The sequence below is a fragment of the Podarcis melisellensis genome (assembly GCF_964234715.1).
Source record: "Podarcis melisellensis genome assembly, chromosome: 5".
NCBI classification, from domain to species: domain Eukaryota; kingdom Metazoa; phylum Chordata; class Lepidosauria; order Squamata; family Lacertidae; genus Podarcis; species Podarcis melisellensis.
The window spans coordinates 60,500,705-60,524,124 of NC_138537.1; the positions used below are offsets into that span (position 1 = coordinate 60,500,705).

Sequence of the window (23,420 nt, forward strand, 5' to 3'; positions counted from 1 at the left end):
ATCCTATCTGGAAAACCTTTTCATTCAGTGGATGGAAGCAGCTTATAAATACCAAGGAACAGATGCACAGATCCTGCCCTTCCATTGAAATGAATGGAGCTGCTTGCTTGCATCTCTGTAAGCATTTGAGCTCGTGAATTGAATGGCACCCTGCTAATCAGAAGTAAAAGATTATCTGAAATAGCCAAGGCACTAGACTGCAGTTTTAGATGGCAAATATGGCTTGATAACTTTCAAAAAGACGATTCTGCGTTGCTTGCGTACTTTTCTTTGTGCCCATCAAGGTTGACTAGAAATTTTGCAAAAGCAGCTTTGCATCCCTGGGGAGTTTGTGGAAGCTAGGTATCATTGATTCAAAAAGAACCCAAGTGCCAGCATTAGGGTTTTTTGTGGGTTTTTGGTTTTTTTTAAATGACCTTGCACTTGAGGCCATACAATGTATCTTAGTAGACTAATTTCCAGGTGGCACTTTTATGGAGACCTGTGACCCATGTTGCATGCAAATCTTTTCCCCAGGCACAGAAACGGCACTCTGGAGTGCTATTGCTGCCTGGATTTGACCCCTAAATTGCAGACCTGAGTACAAAGTGGTTGGTGCAGTCTCCCACGCAAGAGAGCTGAGTCTTCAAAAGCTGGCTGCCAATATTACTTCAGTCTCCCCTGCACTAGACTTCAGTCAGCCAAATGTCGTGCTGGCCTCTTTTCTGGTGTCCTGCTGCTATTGCAACAGCTCGGGAGTTCTTTGCTGTAACATATATATACTTTCTGTATACAGTGGTACCTCGGGTTAAGTACTTAATTCGTTCTGGAGGTCTGTTCTTAACCTGAAACTGTTCTTAACCTGAAACACCACTTTAGCTAATGGGGCCTCCTGCTGCTGCCGTGCCTCCGCCACGCAATTTCTGTTCTCATCCTGAAGCAAAGTTCTTAACCTGAGGTACTATTTCTGGGTTTGTGGAGTCTGTAACCTGAAGCGTATGTAACCCGAGGTACCACTGTATATGGATTGATTGTAGAAATATAAATGAGAATGGTAAATACTTGATTTAGGCCTGCAACTGGACCAAAGACATTTCGATAGCTCTCTGAAATATAGATTCATCAAAAATGAGTAGAAACATGATTTCTGAAACAAGAGGAATGCTTTTTTTTTTAATGATGTACACATGCTGAGTGTCTGGCTAGGACTGGGCAGACCTGGGTTCAAATCCTTATTATGTTGTCTAGCAACCTGGATGATCTTGGCTAGTTCATCACTGCTCATACTGACCTACTTCACAGAGTTGACATGGGGATAAAATGGGTGGAGAACAATGTATGCTTCCCTGAAATTCTGGGGGAAAGGTGGTGTGTAAGTGTAAGGAAAAGAATAAATCTTTGAGTCCCTCCTTTGTGAGTGAGAAATAAAAATGCTTCCCTTCAAGATTACGTGCAACCATGTACCTTTTTCGTGGATTAAGCCCCCCCCAATTAATTGACTGATCAATTAAGTAGAAGCAAGTGAAAACAGCATGCTCTTTAATTCTGGGATTTAAGCTTAGAGCTTTTCCAGTTAAACTGGAATTCGGGAGGAGTGGCTGAGTGAATTAAAAGAACAATAAAGGATTGGATCAGGAAATGCCATCTCAACCTTGTTCCACGAATTCATTTGATTATGTGTACATAGCCTAAGCATCTGCAACATGTACAGATTTCCATGTGATCAGTAATCTGCAATTTCTTAGGGTTCTAGGTCATTCGGAGAGAGCCATGCCTGTACAAGTGCTGTACACATGCATGCATGTGTAGACAATTGGGAGAATGAACTGAAGCCAGGAGCAGGGACAGCCATTACGATCCTAATTCTCTTCACCTCCCTATTTGTTTTGAGATTGCTTTGTATTAAATTGAACAATGTTTTGCACTGTTTGGGAGTTGGGGGCTTGTCTCTCTGTGTTTGTTGGCTTTGGCTCTAAGAGAGCTGCTGCCAGTAGGTTTGAACCCTTGGGCAGTTCCACCAGACATAGTGTAGTGAAATTAATTTCAAACAGGCCACCTCCTGACTTGAGCATTTTGGATCCCGGTCAGATAATTTCCTGTATAAATTTAGGCACATGATGGCCTCTCCCCTCTGCAAGGACAAAGGACCTGTGAAGGTGATCTGCCCTTGGAGGCTAATGGCTTCTGATGGGATTCCTGAATATCCTTGTGGATTTACTGTCTAAGCTCTGTTTACTCTCTGGAATAGAGGTAGATTGCGTGGTTGACATGATCCTGCCCTCTTCCACTATGCAGAGCACTGAGAACTTGGTATATACAACTGAACTGCAGTTGCATTATGAAAGCATGAGTTTAGTTTTCTCTTTGTTCTGTGCTGTTTTTTTAGAATAGTGTTTTTGTATTTTGTCCTTCTGTTGCACTGTGCATGGCTCAGAGATTGTTAGTTATTGGGTGGCTGAAGAAATTGCAGTAAGTCAATGATTCCTTTAACTTATTACAACCAGAGTGGCGGTCATTTTGGAAGCAACTTGAGACAAAGGTGGAACATGAAGGAAGATGGTACATGGTGTTTGGTTGAGGAGCTTCTGAGTAAAAGGTTAGATGGTGACGCACTATCTCTAAAAGAAAATTAGTCAGTTGGTTACATTTAGGCCACATCCCCAACTAAAGAACATTGTACTTTGGCCATATTTACAATATCCCACCTGCCCTCCTACCTTTGCACCTAAACCTTTGACATTTAACATGAACAGGAAAGGCCTTCAAAGAGGGAACTTTTAGAGCAAGACGAGTTGCCAAATGAGAAAATGAATGGGTTTAGCGCAATTGGAAATGCCACACATTCTGGCTGCTTAAATCTCATTTGTAGGCCTATGTATATTAATAATTTGGTGGTTAATGGGCAGAATAATTATATATATATATTTGTTTCATTTTTTAACTTCAGGGCAAAAGTAGAAGTTATATTCAGATCCATGCCATGCACAGATTATAGAGTACAGTGGTACCTCAGAAGTCGAATCTGTTCTGGAAGTCTGTTTGACTTCCAAAACGTTCGGAAACCAAGGCACGGCTTCCGACTGGCCATAGGAAGCTCCTGCAGCCAATTGGAAGCCGCGTAAGCTGCATCAGACGTTTGGGTTCCAAAGAACGTTTGCAAACCGGAACACTCACTTCTAGATTTGCAGTGTTTGGGAGCCAAGATGTTTGACTTGCAAGGCGTTTGACTTCCAAGGTACGACTGTATATGGGTTTGCACCAGGCTGTTGAAAATCCTAACTTTCAGTATATTGTTTCTTTAACTCCTTTAACTTATCATTGTAGTGGCTGTTAACATCCATGCCATTTCAGCTTTGGGGATGACAAGAGTTTCCTTATGGGCAATTTGACACACATACCCCAAAGCCCCCTGCTCCCTACCATGGCACTGTGCTGTTCAGGAAGGACTCTTGACCATTCAGAGAGGCTTTGGGTGGGTTTAAGGGGGACAGAGGAGAGGTGAAAGAGGAGTTTACTTGGTCTTCAGATCCAAGTTGCAGGCAACAGTTCCCACCAACCTACTGAACATTAAACACTTTTACCCTAATCCTCCTTGATGCCTTTAAAACCTGCCTTCTCCTCAAGCGGATGAGATAACTGACCGGCTGCTTTAAAATACGGTAAATTTTTCGTCTCTAAGCATTTTTCTGACCTTCATCAAAAGCCTGCTTCTAAACAAATATTCAGCAGTCTCGGTTGCTTCAAGCTCTTGCTTGCTATTAAGGGCTTTACTTGAAAGAAGATTATACCAAAAAAAGGTTTATTTTATAAGCCTTATTTTCAACAGTCTGGGTTTATTTCCTGTGGGCTAATCTAGTCTAAATGTGGGGTAGGTGAGCGACATCAAATAGACAAAGGTATGTTTTTCATTCTAATGAAATGGACCCATGTTTGTCCGTCCTCAGTTTACTCATTAATGATATGATATAAACAGGAACTGCATTTTAAAAGGCTGGGTATCCGGAATGTAGAGCATGAACTGAAATGACTGTTGCCCTTACTTCTTCCCCTTTGTATTCATAAATTGCAAAGAGAGAACACCCATTCCTCTTAGGATGGTACTTATGACTCCCTTGCTGCTCCCATGATGCTGAAATAATGTGAAGAGAACACCGCCGTCACTCAGATTTGACTTTGTGATGGTGCCACATAGCCAATGAGGTTGGCCTATATAATGCCTTTGCTCTGATTTGGCTTCAGAAGTCAGAGCTTACTGCCCTCAAGACTGGTGAGGGCAGCAAATCACACCAGGTCTGTGGTCCTAGCAGCAGCAACAACAAACAGGCCATAGAAAAGAGGTTCAATTTCCGTGTCTTCTCCCCAATCCTCCTCTAACATCCCAATCTACCTGTCGCCTTTTGAGCCAGAGAGTTCACTAGAAAACTTTCTGCTCCACCCTTACGTGGCCTGAGAACAGCTAGTTCATTTCTTTCAGGTGCAATATAATTTACAAACTTCAGGATTCCTCATGGGAGCTGAGTAACAGGAAAAGAGCCAGTATGTTCCTTGGGAACCAGTTACTCAGAAATGCTGGGGCACCTAGAAGAACAACTGGTTAATTGCTTGCATAATGAGTAATGAGTCTTGAGTCTGGTGCAGAAGCCCATCATCAAATGAATGCCCCAATAAATAAGATGTCACAGTCCTTGCTGTCTTCAGTTTATAAGCCTTTGTCTTAATGGGTCTGTTTTTTTGTACCTATATATGTAACCCCAACAATCTTCACTCTTCACTCTTGCTTCTTTCTCCACATTGTTTTGTATGTGTGAGCATGCTTCACCACAGGTTGGAATTCTTCATATGCAGTTTGTCGCTACACTTGAGTAGGTCCCTGGCAGAGACACATGCCCAACTGGCATGTTCTCTCCCTCCTGGTCGATCGTTCGGGAGCTTCAAAAGCTTTCTTCAGCCCGAACATCACAGCGACCGATGCCAACAGACACCGGCACACTTAGGGATCCGCAGAGTTTGCGCACCTTGCGTGACAGACCTCAGCAACTCAGCATTTTGGCTAATCTACTTTATTTACATATAAACACACACGGAGCACTGCAACATGGCTCCCTCTCTCTCTAGCATCAGACAGCAAAGAGAAAAAGAACAAAGGACGATAGTCCCACTTCACGGAACACAGTAACACAAACGTCCTGTCTCCGTCACTTCCCACTCTGTGAAGTCAAAACATATACCGTTATGTGATAAACAACAATCCCATGTCTGCAATCATGGAGCAGGAATTCTAACAAGTAGTAGCTTTGTCACCTGGCACCATAATGACTGCTGTGTGAAGAGGACCGCTTTTCCTTGAGAGTTCCCAAGCAACGCTAAGGGTGTTTTTTTTGGGGGGGGGGAAGGCCCACAGCATAAGTGTCTATCTTGAGAACTTGATGGCTATGCGCAATTCACCCTTCCTGCGTTGTGCTTGCTTTTCATTGGAACTTTTTAGTGTGCGACACATGGTGTTCAAAATTAGCCAGGCGCATTTTGCACCTAACTATTGTCCACTTGCAACCAAGTGAAGATGCCTAGGTGCTAGGATGTTCCCTGACATTTCCACCATCTGGAGGTGCATTCCTGGGGATAATTGGATCTTGACTGTTTTCACACGCTAATACCCCATCCTGTAGAATTCTATCAGTTATATTTTATCTGCACAATCAAGAGTGAATTTCAGGAACCAAAATGCTTTTTCTGTTCAGGCTGAGCAGGATCAGTGAAAAATATGATAGTTAACTATTATAGCTTGTCTTCACTTACCCCACCCCACCGCCCTGCTCACAGTTGTGAAGAATATTCTTAATGTTATGTATGGTCCGTGTCACCATTAAGAAAAAAGAGGTAGGAACTGGCTAACATATATGTAGACTGTCCTTGGATAAAGTGACTTTTCTTTAAGTTCTCAAAGCTCTTAACCTAGCTCAAGCTTGTCATCTGAACTAGCCAGATGTCACAGTTGGTCCATCATTTGAAAAATAAGACTTTAGAGCTGCCGGGCTCCAAAATGGTAACTAGGCAACTATAACCTAGGAACCATTTGGCCCCTAGCTTATATACCTGAGTTTCTAACACTGGCCACACAAGAGGAATCTTTAGCACATAGCTTTGCTTGGGCACTCCATACAAAGAGCAAAACTACCTTTCTAAAGCGGTAGGTGATATTTTTCAGAGTTGTGAGATAAGAAGGATGCTTTCAAATTCTGCTGTGTAGAAATATTTCCAAACTGTTCTCTTTGTAATTTTTAGGGATGGTTAAATTGATTCTGATCTTGTGTTTCTCTCTCCCCCCCTCCCCCACCTTTTATTTTGTTCCCTACCCACGTTGCTCTAGGTCTGGGTTGTTTTGTGTTCCACCAGCTTCGTTACCAAAGACAGATGAGCCTCTAGATAAAACTTGCACTAACGGGACGTCTGAAGACAGGCAGCCCATACAGCTGGAGACTGGGCAGCGGCCTTTGGACGAAAAGCCTACCAAAGTCAACGGCGAGGAACAAGTTCCCCCCCTCTTGCCTCCACCACCGTCAGGCAATGTTCTTCCTTACCCTCCCTATTTTGAGGGAGCCCCCTTCCCCCCTCCGTTATGGCTAAGGCGCTCATATAATCAGTGGGTGCCTCAGCCCCCTCCAAGGACTATAAAAAGGACAAAGCGACGCTTGTCCCGCAACAGAGACCCTGGCCGGCTCATCATGAGCACCATTAGGCTGAGACCTAGGCGAGTGCTCTGTGAGAAGTGCAAGAACACCCTGAGCCCAGAGGAGGGGAACAAGGCCAGGCAGAACACAAAAACCAGGAGGAAGCTGAGCATTGAGGACAAAGAGCAAAAGAGGCACAGTGAGTCCGACTACGGAGAGAAAAGGGGCAAAAGAGAAAAACGGGAGGAGGACAAGTTCCCCAGGGAGTTGATGCACCGGACTCCGGTTATAAAAATATCTTACAGCACCCCACAAGGTAAAGGGGAGGTGGTGAAAATCCCCTCCCGGGTTCATGGCTCAGGGAAGCTGTTTTGTCCTCAGAGCAGAGGGGAGGACCAAGAGGAGACCAGAGACTCGGAAGAGGATCGGGAAACCAAATGTTTTGTGGATAAGTCTGCAGGCAATCAGCTTGCTTCCATTCCAAAGTTAAAGTTAACCAGGCCTGTGCATTCCAGTGCAGATGTTCCGCCTCCCAAGATCAGGCTGAAACCCCATCGGATCAACGAAGGGGACAACGTTTCAATTTACAAAGCGGAACTTATCGACCAGATGAATGTCCTTCCCAGTCACAGAGAGTCTCGTGCTGCTTCTGTATATACCGATGAGTCTGCAGATAGAAGTTTAGCCGAGATGTCTTCAGGGAGCTCCTGTGAAGACGACGACTTCAAAAGGTTTCCCCAAGGTAAAGATGGACACGATAACTTGGCGTTCCTTATGAATTACCGTAAGAGGAAAGCGGATTCTTCTAGCTTATCAGTGTGTAGCAATGACAGCCTAGATGAATCCAAATCTTCTAGCTCGGAAGTAACATCGCCAGACATGTGTGACTTTTTACCTGGCGACGATGCGTCCGTCTCTTCGTCCTCGAAAGATGAGCGAAAGATTGTGCCCCCATTAACAGTAAGACTGCACACGCAAAGTGTCGCAAAGTGTATCACTGAAGATGGAAGGACTATTTCGGTTGGGGATATCGTTTGGGGCAAAATCCATGGCTTCCCCTGGTGGCCGGCCCGTGTGCTTGACATAAACGTCAGCCAGAAGGAGAATGGAGACCCTTCCTGGCAAGAAGCAAAGGTTTCATGGTTTGGTTCTCCAACGACATCTTTCTTGTCTCTCTCAAAACTCTCCCCTTTCTCTGAATATTTCAAACTGCGATTTAATCGTAAGAAGAAAGGGATGTATCGGAAAGCTATAACAGAAGCTGCCAAGGCAGTGGAACACCTGACCCCAGAAATAAGAGACCTCTTAACGCAGTTTGAAACATAATTTTGGCTTCAGTTGCAGGTAAGTGCATTTGGGAGACGGCACGTGCATTACACAAGCTGATTTAAGCACCTGTGTGATTGGAGTTTGTTTTTCAGAGTTTTTAAAAGTGAGAGGGACGGACCGCTTCAGTGGGAATTAATCAAAGGGGCTGCATAGTACACTATTAAAAGTGTGCATTTTTGGGGTATCTTGCACTGTGATATAAAAGTTTGGGTATATTAAGGCCTTAGTCCTGGTCACTACCAAGTCACCCCAGAGTATCTTTTCCATCTTTTGAAATTAGAAAGTTTGGAGCTTTTTCAGTGGCAGGGGGGATTAAGTCAGCATTTATTAGAGAGCTTGCCAAATACCCTTATTGAAAGACAACTGTAAATTGGTCTTGTATGGGTCTTGTTGTTCCTCATGACAAATAAGAACTTGAGAAAAACTTCCTGGATCAGCCAGAGGCCTCTGTAGTGCAGTGCCTTGTTTTCACACTGGCCAATGAGATGCTGACAGGAAGCCTGCAAGCAGAACCTGAACACACAAAAGCACTCCCTACAAATTGCTTTGCATTGATGAGATGTGTATGATAGAAGATATAATTTAGGGAATTCCTCTGTGTGGCCTGGAGTGTTTTGTTTGGGGTCTTTTTTAAACAGTGACAACTGGGAATGAAGTTATGGAAAGTACCATCTAGATACCCTGTATTTCTGTGGCATCATCACCATTATCAGTAAACTATTTTTTTGTTGGGTACCTTTTTCCTCAAAACTTGATGAAATTTTGCTCACACACTTGGGGGGGGGCACACTAATTGTGCTCCCCCACCCAGCTCATGCCTCCATGTAACACTTGCCTGCCTGTCTCATTCCTGCCCTCTGTTATATTCTTTGCTGTAGTAAGGATTGCTAATCCTTTAGCTTGTCAGAGCTTGTTACTTCCCTCCTTTTTTGAAATCCAGGTAGGGAAAACCTGAATACCGGATGTTCATAGGCCATCAGTATTGCATGACATTGTCTCTGTTTCTTGCAGTTTGAGAAATGCGGGCGATCTTGGGTGTAATCTGCTGTCTGTTAGCTCCAACTTTGTTTAAAAGATGCAACATTTGGAATGTGCTGGCAGGACCTGCACGGTGCTTGATTTCTCACACGAGGTGTTGGAGACCAGGCCTGCTTAGAAATAAGACCAGCTATCCTGGAAACCCTGTTTATAAAGCCTTAAAACGTGAGAGCCAGTGGTGTCAGTTCCATGGAGAATGACAGGGAGTTGGCACATGCTCAGTGCATTCCTCTTCATCGTTTCTTCACATGCTACAGGGCTTGACCCTGGTAATGAAAACAGATTCTGGGAAACCAAGCTGCCATTTTGGAAGGGACTTCTATGCCCTTATTTCCCCCCCCCCCAGTGGGTCTCTTGCTGCTCTCTACCTTTGTATTCATCCTGCTGCCATGGCTTGTTATTTCTCTTCAGCAGCTGTCCATTGTTGCCAGAATTCAGGTTGTGAGTTCAGAATAAATTGTTCCAAACCACCTAAGCAGATCTCTGCAAACTAAATTCCTATCAGGGTGTACATTATTATTAATGCAGAATTTGGGCTTGGTTTATTATTAATGCAGAATTTGGGCTTGGTTTTCATGCCTTTTTTTCTTAACCTATTTTATATTCTGGCCCCAAACATACTTAACCAAGGGGCTACAGGGAATGCTATATTGTTGTTTTCATCATTTCTCACTTCAGTCATTAGGCTCTGCAAGTCTACATTACCTGTTTTTTTAAAAAAGGATGGTGTATGTGTCCTTATTCTCTCACATTGTATGTTTGCTAAATGGCCAGCATTAAACGGCTGCTATGAAATATTTCTATAAAATTGTGTCAAAAAGAGATTTTTATATATTATGCATCCTGTTGGAGAAGCTTCTTAGCCTCTCTCTTTTTTCGCATTCTTTCAGCATATCTTCCAAAACACTTTTTTTCAGAAATAAACTTAGTGAATAAATTTAGGGAAAATGTAGTCTGCTCGATTAAAAAAATCAAAAAATCTGAGTGGTGTACAAATATTTTCAATTTTATTCATACACCACTTATATGGACTGTTGCAATCCATTTAAAGGCAAAGGTAAAACCAGCAACTTCTTAAAATGGATATTGGTAATTAAATTATACGTTTGGGTCGGCACATTCACTGTGAGCACTGAGTACACTTGAGGATTCCCCTGCCACCAGCCTATCTAACCTAACATGCAAAATGGCTGGAGCTTTGCTGCAGTAATTGCGGATTGTGCCTATTTATGGTTCCCCCCCCCCCACTTGTGGCATCTGGAAACTGATTTCTAAGCCATAGTCATTGCTCTTGAGCCATGTGGGTCTCTGCACTTCTCTCTTGCTTCCCCTTCCACCTAATACACAGACCCTCTTTTGCAGCTTCTTGGTGCATTAGCTGCCAGGCAACAGGCAGATATCAGCTGGTTCATCCTGTCGGCTAGTTTTGTTCATAGCTTACTCTGCATAAAGAATATGGCTCTGTGGTCCAGCAAGGATTTCTCTGCCCAAAGCAATCCAATTTATTTGAGGTACATGTTAAAGTTCCCCCTTCCCCTTCTGTGTCTAGCCGAATTAGACCAGGTTTCTCAAGGTAGGAATAATAACAACTGGGGATTGTAACGTTTCAGCAGAATGACAAACTCCAGGTTGGGGAAAATAAATATAAGGTAGGAGAAGGGGTACTTAACCCCACCTCCTGGCTTCCCACCCAGAGTTCGAAACTCCCATTGTTCTAGGTGCGTTTTGCGACAGGGAATTTCATTAATGCGAGCAGTTTCTGAGCTCTGGGCACAATACTGCGCCTAAGATTTCAGATTAAAACTGCCACTGCTGGAAGGAAAAGAGGAGCCTTTTCTGCCTCCCTACTTCCAGCCACTCTCTGAAGACTAGAGAAGGGACCCTCATAAGAATATTAGGAGGGGTAAGGCAGAGGGGGGTGCATGTGTTTTTTACAGTCTTCAGATGAGGACTAGACCATGTGAAAAATGAACATGGGATGTTAGCTGCAGTTCATTCATTTTCAGCTTTGTATTCTTGTTATAAAAAAGGGACTTGGTTGTGGTGCCCATAACCTAGGTTTAAGGTGCCATTTCGCTCCTAGCTTCCATATCTCAGTTTCTAACACGATTCTCATCCCCACCCTATGGGGAGAAATATTGTGGGGGTGATGCAAGTATGTGGGCAGGGTGCAATTGTCCCATCCGCATGGTTGTTTGCTTCATTCTCACACATCCCTGCTGAAGTCATCCTGTAAGCAGCCTGAATCTGCGCAGGTTGACTCTGATGTAACTCCCACTTTGCTCAGTGAGCTTTCTTCCACTAGCTTCCAGGTGAAAGTCACCATTGATTTTTTTATTTATTTAAAAAGAAAATCAAATCTATCCACAACCACAGCAGCTCCTGAAGGAAGTGGAGAAGGGGAAGCATTGCTGTGGAACCTGCTTTAGATGGGATGGTTTCACTTTGTAGGAGCTTCAGCTTCTGAACAGCAGTTAATCTGTTATGCTTTGGTATTTGGGCTTTGTCTGAAGAAGATAACCACCTCTCTAGCAGCTTTCTCTCTTTCAATCATTGAATGCAACCAAAGACCCCAACTTCATCATCCGCTGTGCCTCCCCCTAACCTCCACCCCATCCAGAAAAATCATCTCCTCCTTTTGTTCTCTAGTTTGAGTTATCGCATATCCATAAAACTTTGCTGGTCAGCTGTTTCATTCAGCCAAACCAGTCAATTCGGGCAAAGACCATTCCCTCGGAAATTGTTTCCAGGGCTACTGAAGATGACCGAGAGTTGGATGGAAAAAATAAGTGTCTGTTTGAAAGGGGGGAATGAACAACTCTGCTGGATGAATGCAAGGAAATTGAGGAAGTTCCAGAGGAGATCACTTCATGTAAATTGAAGGGCTTCTCTTCTTAGTGAAGGCTGGGCCTCTGACCGCATATCTTAATTCTAAGGGATTTTCTCTAACTGCAGGCAGTAATAGTGCTGAAATAAAAGTGCTAATGTAATTTGGTTTTTTTATCATTTTACCCCCTGTAGAGGGCTATTGTTGTGGGGGATCAGATGCAGTCTTTTCAAACTGGTTTTCACGCGATAAGACTGGAAAGAAAATGCTTAGTGGGAAGTCGGGGTAATAACTGCAGTTATCTGACCTAGAAATAGATAATCTATGATGACCAGCTGCACTCTGGTAGTGTGGAGCCCTGCTGTTAAGCAGCCGCTAAATGTAATGTGTAGCTGTCAGAGGCTAATAAGAATGCAGCGGCTAATAAGAATGCAGGGCTGCATAACGAAGAAAGGCCAATTAGTGTTTTAGCAGGTGGCCAAACAAAATTTATGGTCGACTGATTTGGAGTTTGGTTTTTGCAATCTTGGTCACAGATCTGCAGTCATTGAATAAGATGCTTGGGAGAAGTGCAAGCTTTCTTTTATTATAGCCCTATGATTTCCCCCCTCCTTCCCTTTTGGTGCTCTGTAGCGTCGCCAATATGACACCAACATACAACGGCCTCTGTGCTGGTGGAGCTTTTGTCCTGTTCCCATATTTCTGAGGATAGAACCCTATACTAGCTTACATGGGGGCAAGTCCAATTGAACTCAGTGAGGCCTACCTCTAAGTAGGTATTATAGGATTGCACTCTCAGAAATGTTCTTAGTTTGGGTTGTCTTTTCTTTTCTCTTTTTTTTAAAGCAGTGCTACTCCTGTCTAGCTTTTGGGATAATGAGAAATTTTATACAAGTGAGATGAGTGAAAGTTGTCAAGACAAAAAAGCTGGTTTCTTTGAAGGAGATAAATAAGTGATGTTGGCTTTATTGGGTGGGTAGTTGGGGGGTTACAAATGCCCATGCTGAAGTTCATTAAGAGACAAAATTAATGGGAATTGTTAAAGAGAGATACTGTCAATGTCCCTTGACAATGGGTCATCTAGTAAAGGTAAAAGACCCCTGGACGGTTAAGTCCAGTCAAAGGCGACTATGGGGTTGCGGCGCTCATCTCACTTTCAGGCTGGGGGAGCCGGCGTTTGTCCACAGACAGCTTTCCGGGTCATGTGGCCAGCATGACAAAACCACTTCTGGCACAATGTAACACCATGATGGAAACCAGAGCACACAGAAATGCAGTTTACCTTCCTACCACAGTGGTACCTATCTTTCTACTTGCACTGGCGTGCTCTTGAACTGCTAGGTTGGCAGGAGCTGGGACAGAGCAACGGGAGCTCACCCCATTGCGGGGATTTGAACTGCCGACCTTCTGATCGGCAAGTCCAAGAGGTTCAGTGGTTTATACCACAGTGCCACCGGTCTCTCCTCATCTAGTCCAAACCCCTCCGTGCAGGAATCTCAGCTGCAGCATCCATAAGAGATGGCCGTCCAGCCTCTGCTTAAAAACATTCAAGGAGCCCATGAGTGAGCAAGGTGTTCCTTTTTGTGCCCTTGTAGTTTGAACTGGAGCATGCTGGGCAGCTTAAAGAGCATGGAGAGTGTGAACTAGAGTGCATCTAGCAGTCTAGCTCTGCTGTAGTGCATTGCAGGAAAAGATTGGTAAAAGTAAGCAAGTTGTCAGCCAAAGACGTTTCTCTGCTATCACTGGTCCTTCTCATTGAGGAACCTGATAAGTTTCCAAGAAGCCATAGGGTTCTCTGGGAAACGGTTTAGAAAACCAAGCTCTGAAGCCTAGGTATTGCTAAACACAGCTAGCCTTGGAGAGTCTCATGTGATGTTCTGTGTGGCCACAGTTTTTCTTTATGCATTTGGTCCAGAACTAAATAAGTATTTTGTGTGATCTACGATGCAAGTGCAGTTGATCTGCTCCAAGTTTGTTGGATCTGCTTCGTTCTTGATGGTGGTTGTTCCACTACAAACCCAAGGTCCACTAACCAGAGCAGCTCAGCACTTGGAATCAAGGAATAGGATTCCTCTGAGTTCAGCCCAGGAAACTTGTTTTTGGCACCAGAATGGAACTTGCAGTCCTTTGACACAGAAAACCCACTCCTGTTTTTCTCCTAAGATTTCCTTGTTTCAGCAGTCTAATTTAGAGGGTGGGATCCTTTTTGTTGTTGCTTTAACAACTGGGAGTTAGCTCACCTACTGCAAAGCTACCTTCTGCCAGTCCCTGATTTAGTAATGTAATTATTCTTTTCTTGGTTTTTTTTTATTATAAACTGAAATGAATCATGAACTCTGGGGCTAGATTTCTTTTTCTTTTTAGAAGTGGTGTTATCTGGTGTATCTTGCAGCCGCAGGGCTTGTCTCCAAGAATATGGTCACCCAAAATTGTTCTTTTGTTGTCAAAAACAATGGTCTTTAGCTTTTGATTGTAATATTTGGACTCGATCCATCTCTGTGGATATATGAAAGAGGCACTTGTTTCAGGAAGAGACCTCTTTACTTAAGGCATCAAAAAATGTAGAGTTATTTATTAAACTTCTGTAGATGTTGAAAAGCTGGGGAAAGTTACATAATCACGAGTATATTTATCATCATTTATTCATCATTCAGTCTCAGGGTGGGTTAAAATCATTTAAGACAAAATGTTCAAACAGATCCAAACATCCCTAAAATCAGCTCTTAAGAGATACAGATGTTTTGTGGTTGGACACTGGACAACCTCAGGAACAACGAAAGGCAAAATGAAAATTCAGTGGCCACTGGTTCTAAAAGGAGTACATTGTTGTGATTATTTTAATTTTTTAATTTCTATTCCCCCCTCCCACTTCCTCCCAAAAGAGTTCAGGGTGGCAAACACAGCAGTGATTAAACAATACAATAAAAAATAAAATAAGAGCATCTAAAAACAATTAAAATCATGTAAAACAATCACATACTAACGATTTCAAGGTTGCCAGGAACAGTATCTCTCAGCCATCAAATGCTTGGGTAGACAGAAATGTTTTTAATTTTTTTAACATTTTGACAAATTTAATTCCATTTCTAAAGCAGCAGGTGTGTCTGGCAAGAATTATTCCACTATTAAGGTAACTTCATCCTAAGTGTTTTGAAGGCTTCTTTTCAGTTGTCAACACAAGCTGATATTGCATGTGAGGATTACCGTAATTTACTTCGATGCGTGTGCTGCTACTGCTTCCTTTTTGTGAAATTCTCGAAAAATAAGAAATCTCTATTACTCTGCAGTGTAAATTCTTTCCGGAAATGGATCTTGTCAGCTCTCCCTCCCTGTTTCTCAAGCTGGTTATGCTTTAAAATTCCAAAGTATTTAATATATTATAAAGTATGTTATGTGCATTTTGTTCTGTTCCTAACAAACAGCACAATTCGGTATTGGTCTACTCAAAAAAAGTCCCGTTGAAATCAATAGGGGTTTCTCCTAGGTAAGTAGGTATGTGATTGCAGCCTTATTTGTGATGTGATGTGCTGCAAAACATGCTCAGCATTGCTCAATAAAACAAATCTTCAAATGGGAGATAGACGATCCGGCCTCCTCCAGATATTGTTGTGTCTGCAGTTCCCTTCCACCTCAGACCGCTTGGCCATCGGGACTGTTGGAAATTGTGGTCCAGTAACATTTGAATGGCACCAGATTGCCTACCCCGGTATAAAAATGAATGACTGGAAGAAATATGTGTCAACTTACCAGTGTAAGCAGAGAGGGAGGGGAGAGTTTTTGAGGGACTGCATCATGGGACAGGGAATGCTAAGGGCCAAAGTCGTGTCTGTCATAGGGCTGGATTGACAGATGGATCTTCAAGCATGTTTGCAGATGTATAACAAAATCTGAAGTAATACATGCACATGTGTCACACTAAACCAGGGAAGAGGCACCTGTGGCTCTTCAGATATTGCTGGACTACAAATCCCATCATCACTGACCATGCTAGCTGGTGCTGATGGGAGCTGGGGGTTCCAGCAGTATCTGAAGAGTTGCAAGCTCCCCAGCACCAAAACATGGTTTAGCAAGATGTGCGTGAGCAGATTTGATTAGTCAGATTGTTATTATTCTTTTTTAAATAAAAAAAAAATCTGTAAAGGTAAAGGGACCTCTAACAATTAGGTCCAGTCGTGACCGAATCTGGGGTTGCGGCGCTTATCTCGCTTTATTGGCCAGTGAGTCGGCGTACAGCTTCCGGGTCATGTGGCCAGCATGACTAAGCCGCATCTGGCGAACCAGAGCAGCGCACGGAAACGCCGTTTTCCTTCCCGCCTTAGTGGTACCTATTTATCTACTTGCACTTTGACGTGCTTTTGAACTGCTAGGTTGGCAGGAGCTGGGACCGAGCAACGGGAGCTCACCCCGTCGCGGGGATTCGAACCGCCAACCTTCTGATTGGCAAGTCCTAGGCTCTGTGGTTTAACCCACAGCGCCACCCACGTCCCACCCACAACCCACTGTAGTGTGTGGTTTTTTCGTTTAGCTATGGTTCTTCCTTTAGACTGAGCAGCTTGTAGAGTCCCTGTGCCTTCTCTCAAGTTTGCTGCGACCAATTTAGACTGTGAAGTCCCACGCTATATTTGGACCGGTGGCTGCGTGTACATTTCTGGTGACAATTCTGGTTTGAGTGCGCAGTGCCACTTTCAGTAACCTCTCCCTTTTTCACTTTCTTCAAGGTAACAGAAGATAAGACCACAGCTGTCCTAGAGTTTCACAAAGTCTGTAAACATCCTGACACACACTTCCCTGGGAGAATCTTAAGGTTTCCGTGCTCGTGGCAGCAGGATGAGTTTTTGGACTGGCCCACAGCTCATAATCTGTGAAAGTTATAACAAGCACCTGGACTGCTTAGTAAAAAGCCCTCCACGGGCTAGTCTGACCAAAAGTCACAAAGCTACTTAACGCGAGAGAAGCAACCTTGGCGAGTGCTGTTTCAGTGGACTTGGGGGGAAATGAAATGCAACACCTCGGAATGTATTTATTACCTATGAAATGTTAGCTACTCTTGATAATTCCCCTGTTCCTCTCCCCCTTCCCCTACACGCGCACAAACACAAAAACACACACACACTGCTGCTTCTGCTGCTTCTATGTAACAAGATCTCTCTCACACACTCTTGTTTTTGATTTTAACACCACAAAACTGTTTACTCCTATTATGTACACTTCTGCAAGGGAAATGCAATAGAATGGAACCGGTGTAGTCTTAAGTTAAAAATGGACTCACTTTTGCGTCTATTAAACTTCGGAAAAATAAGCAACGCATCATCCCTGGGTGGCTTTTATTCAAAACAACAGGCCGTGGCCTCCTTTGCCAGCTTTTGCATGTGGAATCTTGCCAAGCTTCCCTTCTCATCATAGCTTTGGCCGTCCCAAGTAAAGAGCTAGACCAGGGTGGTGGAGCACCTGAAGCCTTCCAGATGAGGGCCTGGATAGCTCAGTTGGTTAGAGCGTGGTGCTGAAAACACAAGGGTTGCAGGTTCAATTCCCATATGGGACAGCTGCGTATTCCTGCATTGCAGGGGGTTGGACTAATAATAATAATAATAATAATAATTTTGTCTGTATCCCGCAGCTAACATCATAAAAACAACACAATAAGCATAAAAACAGACATCAATCAATTAAACAACATCTTAAAATTAATTCAGACAAGTTAGTTAAAATCCAGGCAGGTGGCAGTTATCAGGGTGGAATTGAGAGTGGTTAATAATTGACTAGATGATCCTTGCCAACAAAGGTCCGTATAGTTAAAGCCATGGTTTCCCCAGTAGTGATGTATGGAAGTGAGAGCTGGACCATAAAGAAGGCTGATCACCAAAGAATTGATGCTTTTGAATTATGGTGCTGGAGGAGACTCTTGAGAGACCCATGGATCCATTCTTAAGGAAATCAGCCCTGAGTGCTCACTGGAAGGACAGATCATGAAGCTGAGACTCCAGTACTTTGGCCACCTCATGAGAAAAGACCCTGATGTTGAGAAAGATGGAAGGCACAAGGAGAAGGGGACGACAGAAGACGAGATGGTTGGACAGTATTGTCGAAGCTACCAGCATGAGTTTGACCAAACTGCGGGAGGCAGTGGAAGACAGGAGTGCCTGGCGTGCTCTGGTCCATGGGGTCACGAAGAGTCGGACGCAACTAAATGACTAAACAACAACAACAACAGATGATCCTCAGGGTCCCTTCCAACTCTATGATTCTATGTAGTCGTACCTTTCATGAGCCAAGTGATCAGGGCTGTGAGGGGAGTTGTGGTCCACCAGCACCTGCAGGTTCCCCATCCCTGAGCTAGGACATCTGGTCCCTTTAAATTTTTATGTGCCTGAGGCTCCTCTCTGGATTGTGGTTTCCCTACATGTAATTTTATCTGTAGAGATGTCTTGTTGTAGTTTGACATCTGTGTCTTCCACATGATATAGGCATGCATCCATCTATGCAGTCTATATTTAGTCATTGCTGTTTTTTGGCTTCACTCAGGGACAGTGCTCTGTGCAAACACTGGAAATGCACAGAAAAGGGTGTATTGCTGCAGAGGTAGGCATGGTAAGCACATCATACATTTGGCTTTCAGAAACTTCTGATAACCAGTTCACACTTCTATTTCCTCCTGTGTAACACATTCCTCATCACTTCATTCTTGCACCTAAAAGGTCTGCTTTACAGATGGTTCTGCACCAAGTCCCCGTTCTGAGAGTCTCCTTGACTGGAAGGAGGCAAGCCCACAACCTGTGGCTGCTGCATCTCTGTGAAAGGCAAACCTCCTTTGACTGTGAGTAATTCTTCTGTCTCTTTCAGGAGCAATTGAATGATCTGGTCATTTGCAAACAATGGAATTGCTTGCCCTTGGAGTAGGTGACGCATTGGGGATAGCTGTTTGCAGCCTTACCAGGAAGTAAGTAAACCCCACTTACTTACTCGGAAGGCTTACTTCTGAATAGACATGTGTAGCATTGCAATGTGTCAGTAACTTAATGTCCTTGCCCACACAGGGCTGTAGCTGGGTGGGGGGGGGGTGAGGAAGGCCCCTGCCAGGGGCACAGGCAAGGGGGCCCACCCCGCAAAATCGGCTAAAAATATGTCTATAAATAAAAATATTGATTACTGCCTCATAATGAAAGGTTTTTAATAGAGGGTCTTTATTTGATATGTGTGAGGTAAAGTGCATGAGAAATTGAATGGGTGAGTGGGTTGGAGGAGAGGTGGAAAGAAGGGCTAATTTGTCCGTGGCTAGAGGGCGCAATCTGGACAGTTCTGCCAGGGGCACAAGATGACCTAGTTACGACTCTGTGCCCACGTGGTGTATAGCTTTGGGGAAATATTGGTTTGAAGGCTGCCAAACATATTTAAAACCTCAGAAGGAAGAATCCATGGGTTCTAGAACCACTTGTGGCTCACGTGCAAAGTTGCATTCGGATATGAAAGAGGTATCTCTTTCATTGATGCATATTAACTGACGTCTGCGTTTTTGGAATCCAGCTCTGGTGTGTACAGAATAAAGTTTTCTGAACCGCCTGTTCTTTTGCTGGCAGGGAATGCTTCTTGAGCAAGCAGCCTGGCCTCTGCAAATAGCGTTCCAGGGGCGGGGGGAGGGGAGTCAATTTTTAAGACTGAATGGAATGGTAAAAAAGACTCAATTCTATTGTGGCTTATAAATGCTATAGACACTGTGTTCCATTTTGGCAAATGGTGCAAAATGTACTTCTTCCCCATCCACCTGACTGTGGGGCCATGTAGGTGTTGTACACCCCCTCAGTCTCAAAGCTGTGTAAGATCCGAAGGGTCCAGGGTTTGTGTTTCCTTTAAGAATGAGTGAATGACTGTGGGGTCTTTATGATATATGGTTTGTTTACACATATATACAACCTGAGCCTAGGATAGAGGGGCTCAAAGCATTAACACCCCAAAAAGGTCTGACTTCTCCCATAGGCACAGCCTTGGATCCCAGCAGAAATTAGGCCCCTCTCTTTCTCTCTCTCTGCCTTTCCAGCCCAATACTTTTGCATCCAACTTCTAGCTTGCATCACTCAGGCCTATAGCCTACCACACCCCAAACTCATAGTGTAAGATCAGCCTGAATATGAAGATATCCTGGTCAAATTAAGTTAAATGCCATCTTGCAGAAGCTTGGAAGTCCAGAGGTGCACAAACAGGCTGCAGAAATATTTGCTCAGCTGAGTAAACTTTCCCAGCTGACAAACTGAAGTTAATTTTCTTTTAAAGAAGAAGGTTGGAAACAGGTTGGTTTCTGAAGTCTTCAAGTGCTTTAAAGACTTCCAGAGAAACTTTACATTACTGGGTTGTTAATAATTCCAGAAAGGTTTATGAAACTTGACACGGTGTTCATGTAAATAGACCTTAGGTTGCTTGGAAGTGAACTAAAACGCGTAGCCACTTCTCTCAATACTTTTTCTATTCCCCTTCCCCATGGGAGTGACCTTGGAGCACACAAAAATCTAATATGTGAACTGCCAACAATTCCTGTGGCCTCTGAATCTGGAAAAATGGATTGGCTTCACTGCAGGAAATATTACTGATGACATCTGTTGTCTGCGCTTGGCACATTACATTTCCCCCATGTCCTCGTGAATGGCCAAGATTGCTCTTTAAGACGTTCTGTATTGTGCAAACCTGTCCCCTTAATTATTTTTTTATCATGTGATTTTATTGTAAATGTTTTGCTTTATGCTTCTCAAGGCAGAGTCTGTACTGTTTACGATGGTGATTAGTACAACCAATGATTCTATACTTGAATTTTGCATTTCATGGGTTCCACAGATCAAAACGAAATAGGGGTAGGAATGGTACAAGGCTTCCATACTGTCTCTTTTCCATCTTTCTGTGTCCCTATCTGATCCCTCCATGGCCTGACTGTAAAAATCACACAATTTCTTGAAGGTACAGGTAGGTGAAGCGACTATCGAAGCAGAGACAGGGTCTTGTTTCTCTTCCAACATAATGATAATTTAAGGGACGCTGTTCGGCCTGTGGAAATGAGAAATTATCCCTTCCGTTACAGCTCACAGAAAGGGTTTGGCTATGCGATCACTGTTTTGGCACAATATTTGTGTCCCTTTTGGGTTTCTTTAAAAAAGGAAAACTGGATTGTTAGACCACAGTGTATGAAAGCCATGTTGGAAAGAACAGCCAGCAGGACCCCTACTAATTTCCCCCTATCCTGCTGCGAAAGAACAAAAATGAGTGGTGTGAAGTATGTGTTAGTGTTACATATGTTCAGGTAAAACAGAAATTCATATGAGAAAAGAGGCATTTTATTTTCTAAATATGTTTCAGACAGAGGAAGGAGGCCCACCTTTCAGTCTTTCTCTTGGAACACCGGATCGGTAATTTGAGAGCTAGGACTGGACAACACACAATAAAATCCTCCCCATGTGCTTTAATGGTTATTGGCAGCGTGCCTCACCAAGGGACTGATATAGTAGCTAGATGATAAGATTTGGGGGCTAATAATTAACATATATTCAAAGGGCATGCCTGAAGAAGAAAATCTTTGGCAGAATTATTTCTATACCACTCTTCAAATTTATGTGCATTTCTTGATACATCTTTATATTCAGATTATTTGAGCCAGGTTCATATATTTAAAAAATGCAAAATAGGTGTGTGTGTATATACATTGTGAGTAATTCTGATCACTTTAAAGAGAGAGACTGGGCTGAACTTGTTTTCTACACTTCCCATCACAGGCATCTGCACCCACCCCTCCCCAATGAACCATAATCCCCATATTCTCAACTTTCACATAGAAGAAAGAACAAGTTTCTAACATGTAGAGCCTGAAATATGAGACAAAATGAACAGGTACTATCCTCCCTAATTTCCCTGTCCCCCTTCAATGTTCCACTTTGTCCCTGCTCCCCTGAAAAATACTTCCCACTTTTAGGCTAGCACCAGTTGTATCCATTCCCCCAGGCTTCACCCAACAACGGTTTCACATTATTTTATTTTACAATTTTTTGTATCCTGACATTCCTCCAAGGAGTGTCCATAGTTATCTCCCTCTCTTGGCACTGCAGCAGTCCATGAGGATGGCTGAGAGACCAGGGTGCAACTGGAGATTTGAACCTATGTCTCCCTTGTCCTACTGACCAAAGTGTGGAGGGACTTGGGAGCCTCCAGAAGCTGCTGGACTCCCCCCCCCCATCAGTCCTAAGCAGCATGGCCAGTGATGAGGGATCCTGGGAGTTGTATTCCAGCAAAGCCACTTCCGGGCCTGCCCCAGGAGGTGGGGTTGCGGGCTTCACGCCCACCCCACGTGAGCGGGGGCTTCGGAATTGCCATGGACTTCGGTCTGTCACCGCAAGGGGCATGGTAGGAATTTTTCCCAATTGGCAATTTCTGGCCTTTGGTTTTTCGCCTACCGCGTAGCAACTCGTCACAACTTCTCGGCATTGGCGGTAGGCATTGGTAAGAAGGGGTTAAGACGATGTGGGGGGGGAGGAACGCCATCACCTCCCCCCAGCGAGCGAAGGGTGGTCCGTTAAATGACTCCGGGGGCGTGGCCCTGTCCGAAGCCTATGGAGGTGTGGGCAAAAGGCACGCCCCAGAGCGGTGAGCCGGGGGAGCTCCTACTCGACGTGCCTCGGCAGGAGACTCCCCCGATATAAGGTTAACCCTTCCCCGTGTCTCCAGCAATCGGGCTGGAGCCGGATAGTCATTAGGACCAATGCCTATGCCAATGCCTCTCATTCCTGAATTCAATAAAGTTGTGGCCTAATTCGCCCAATTAACCTTAAATCACGTGTCTCGTGTCTTTATTTACCCTGGTGGGGGCAGGAACTCGCCACGCAATGGGCAGCACCTGCCCTAACCACTGCGTTGGCTCCAAAGAAAACTCGCCTGCTTGCTCAACCAGTTTTTGTGATACAGGGAAGCCAAGACTCAGCAAAGCTCTTCCTTTAAGAGCAGCAAGCCTTCCTTGTAGCAGCTGCATTTTGCTGAAGCAAAAGGAGGACGTGTCCATTGACCCTTAACTACCTACAGCTGTCGTTCAATTTGCACAACTTAGTTCTCAAAGGGGAGAAGCCACCTTTTGTTTTCATAGGGAAATCCTGGCTTGACGTGGCAAAACCCCCGGGTAATAAAAATTCATGATTTCAGCATGCCTGCTTCAGGTGTATCATTTGTAATGATGCCGCTGCTGCATTTCGGCCAGGTTCTCATGTGTTTCGGAGGGATCGGTAGCTTGTGTTGATTGAACTTGGGAAACGGGTCAGTTCACACATCATGGAGATTTAGATGTGTAGTTTTGACTCAATGGCTTGCTTAAGAATGAAAGAAGTGCCTTGCTGGATCAAATCAAAGGCCTATCTACTCCAGCATCTGCTTCTCACAGTGGCCAACCGGATGCCTGAGGAAAGCCCTCAGGCAGCACCATTAGTGCTGCTGCTAATAATAATAATAATAATAATAATAATAATAATAATACCCCACCTATCAGCTTAGGTTTCCCCAGCCACTCTGGGCGGCTTCCAGCAATATATATATATATATATATATATATAAATAAAATGTCA

At 43.9% G+C, this 23,420-nt stretch overlaps 1 protein-coding gene and 1 long non-coding RNA gene across 5 annotated transcripts in view; both read left to right on the top strand.

The window, feature by feature from the left end:
- PWWP2B (PWWP domain containing 2B) overlaps positions 1-17,144 on the top strand; it is a 32,727-nt gene extending 15,583 nt beyond the window's left edge. For all 4 annotated transcript variants that reach the window (XM_081912757.1, XM_081912754.1, XM_081912756.1 and 1 more), the window contains exons 3-4: positions 6,347-7,991; positions 16,560-17,144. In XM_081912757.1, the coding sequence (XP_081768883.1) occupies positions 6,347-7,973 (1,627 nt within the window). In that variant the 3' untranslated portion in view covers positions 7,974-7,991; positions 16,560-17,144. The remainder of the gene's footprint in view (positions 1-6,346; positions 7,992-16,559) is intronic.
- A 4,376-nt stretch (positions 17,145-21,520) lies between these two features.
- On the top strand, positions 21,521-23,006 carry LOC309370785. Its single transcript, XR_014168692.1, has 2 exons — positions 21,521-22,088; positions 22,681-23,006. It is a non-coding gene; the product is annotated as an uncharacterized lncRNA (long non-coding RNA).
- The last annotated feature ends 414 nt before the right edge of the window (positions 23,007-23,420 follow it).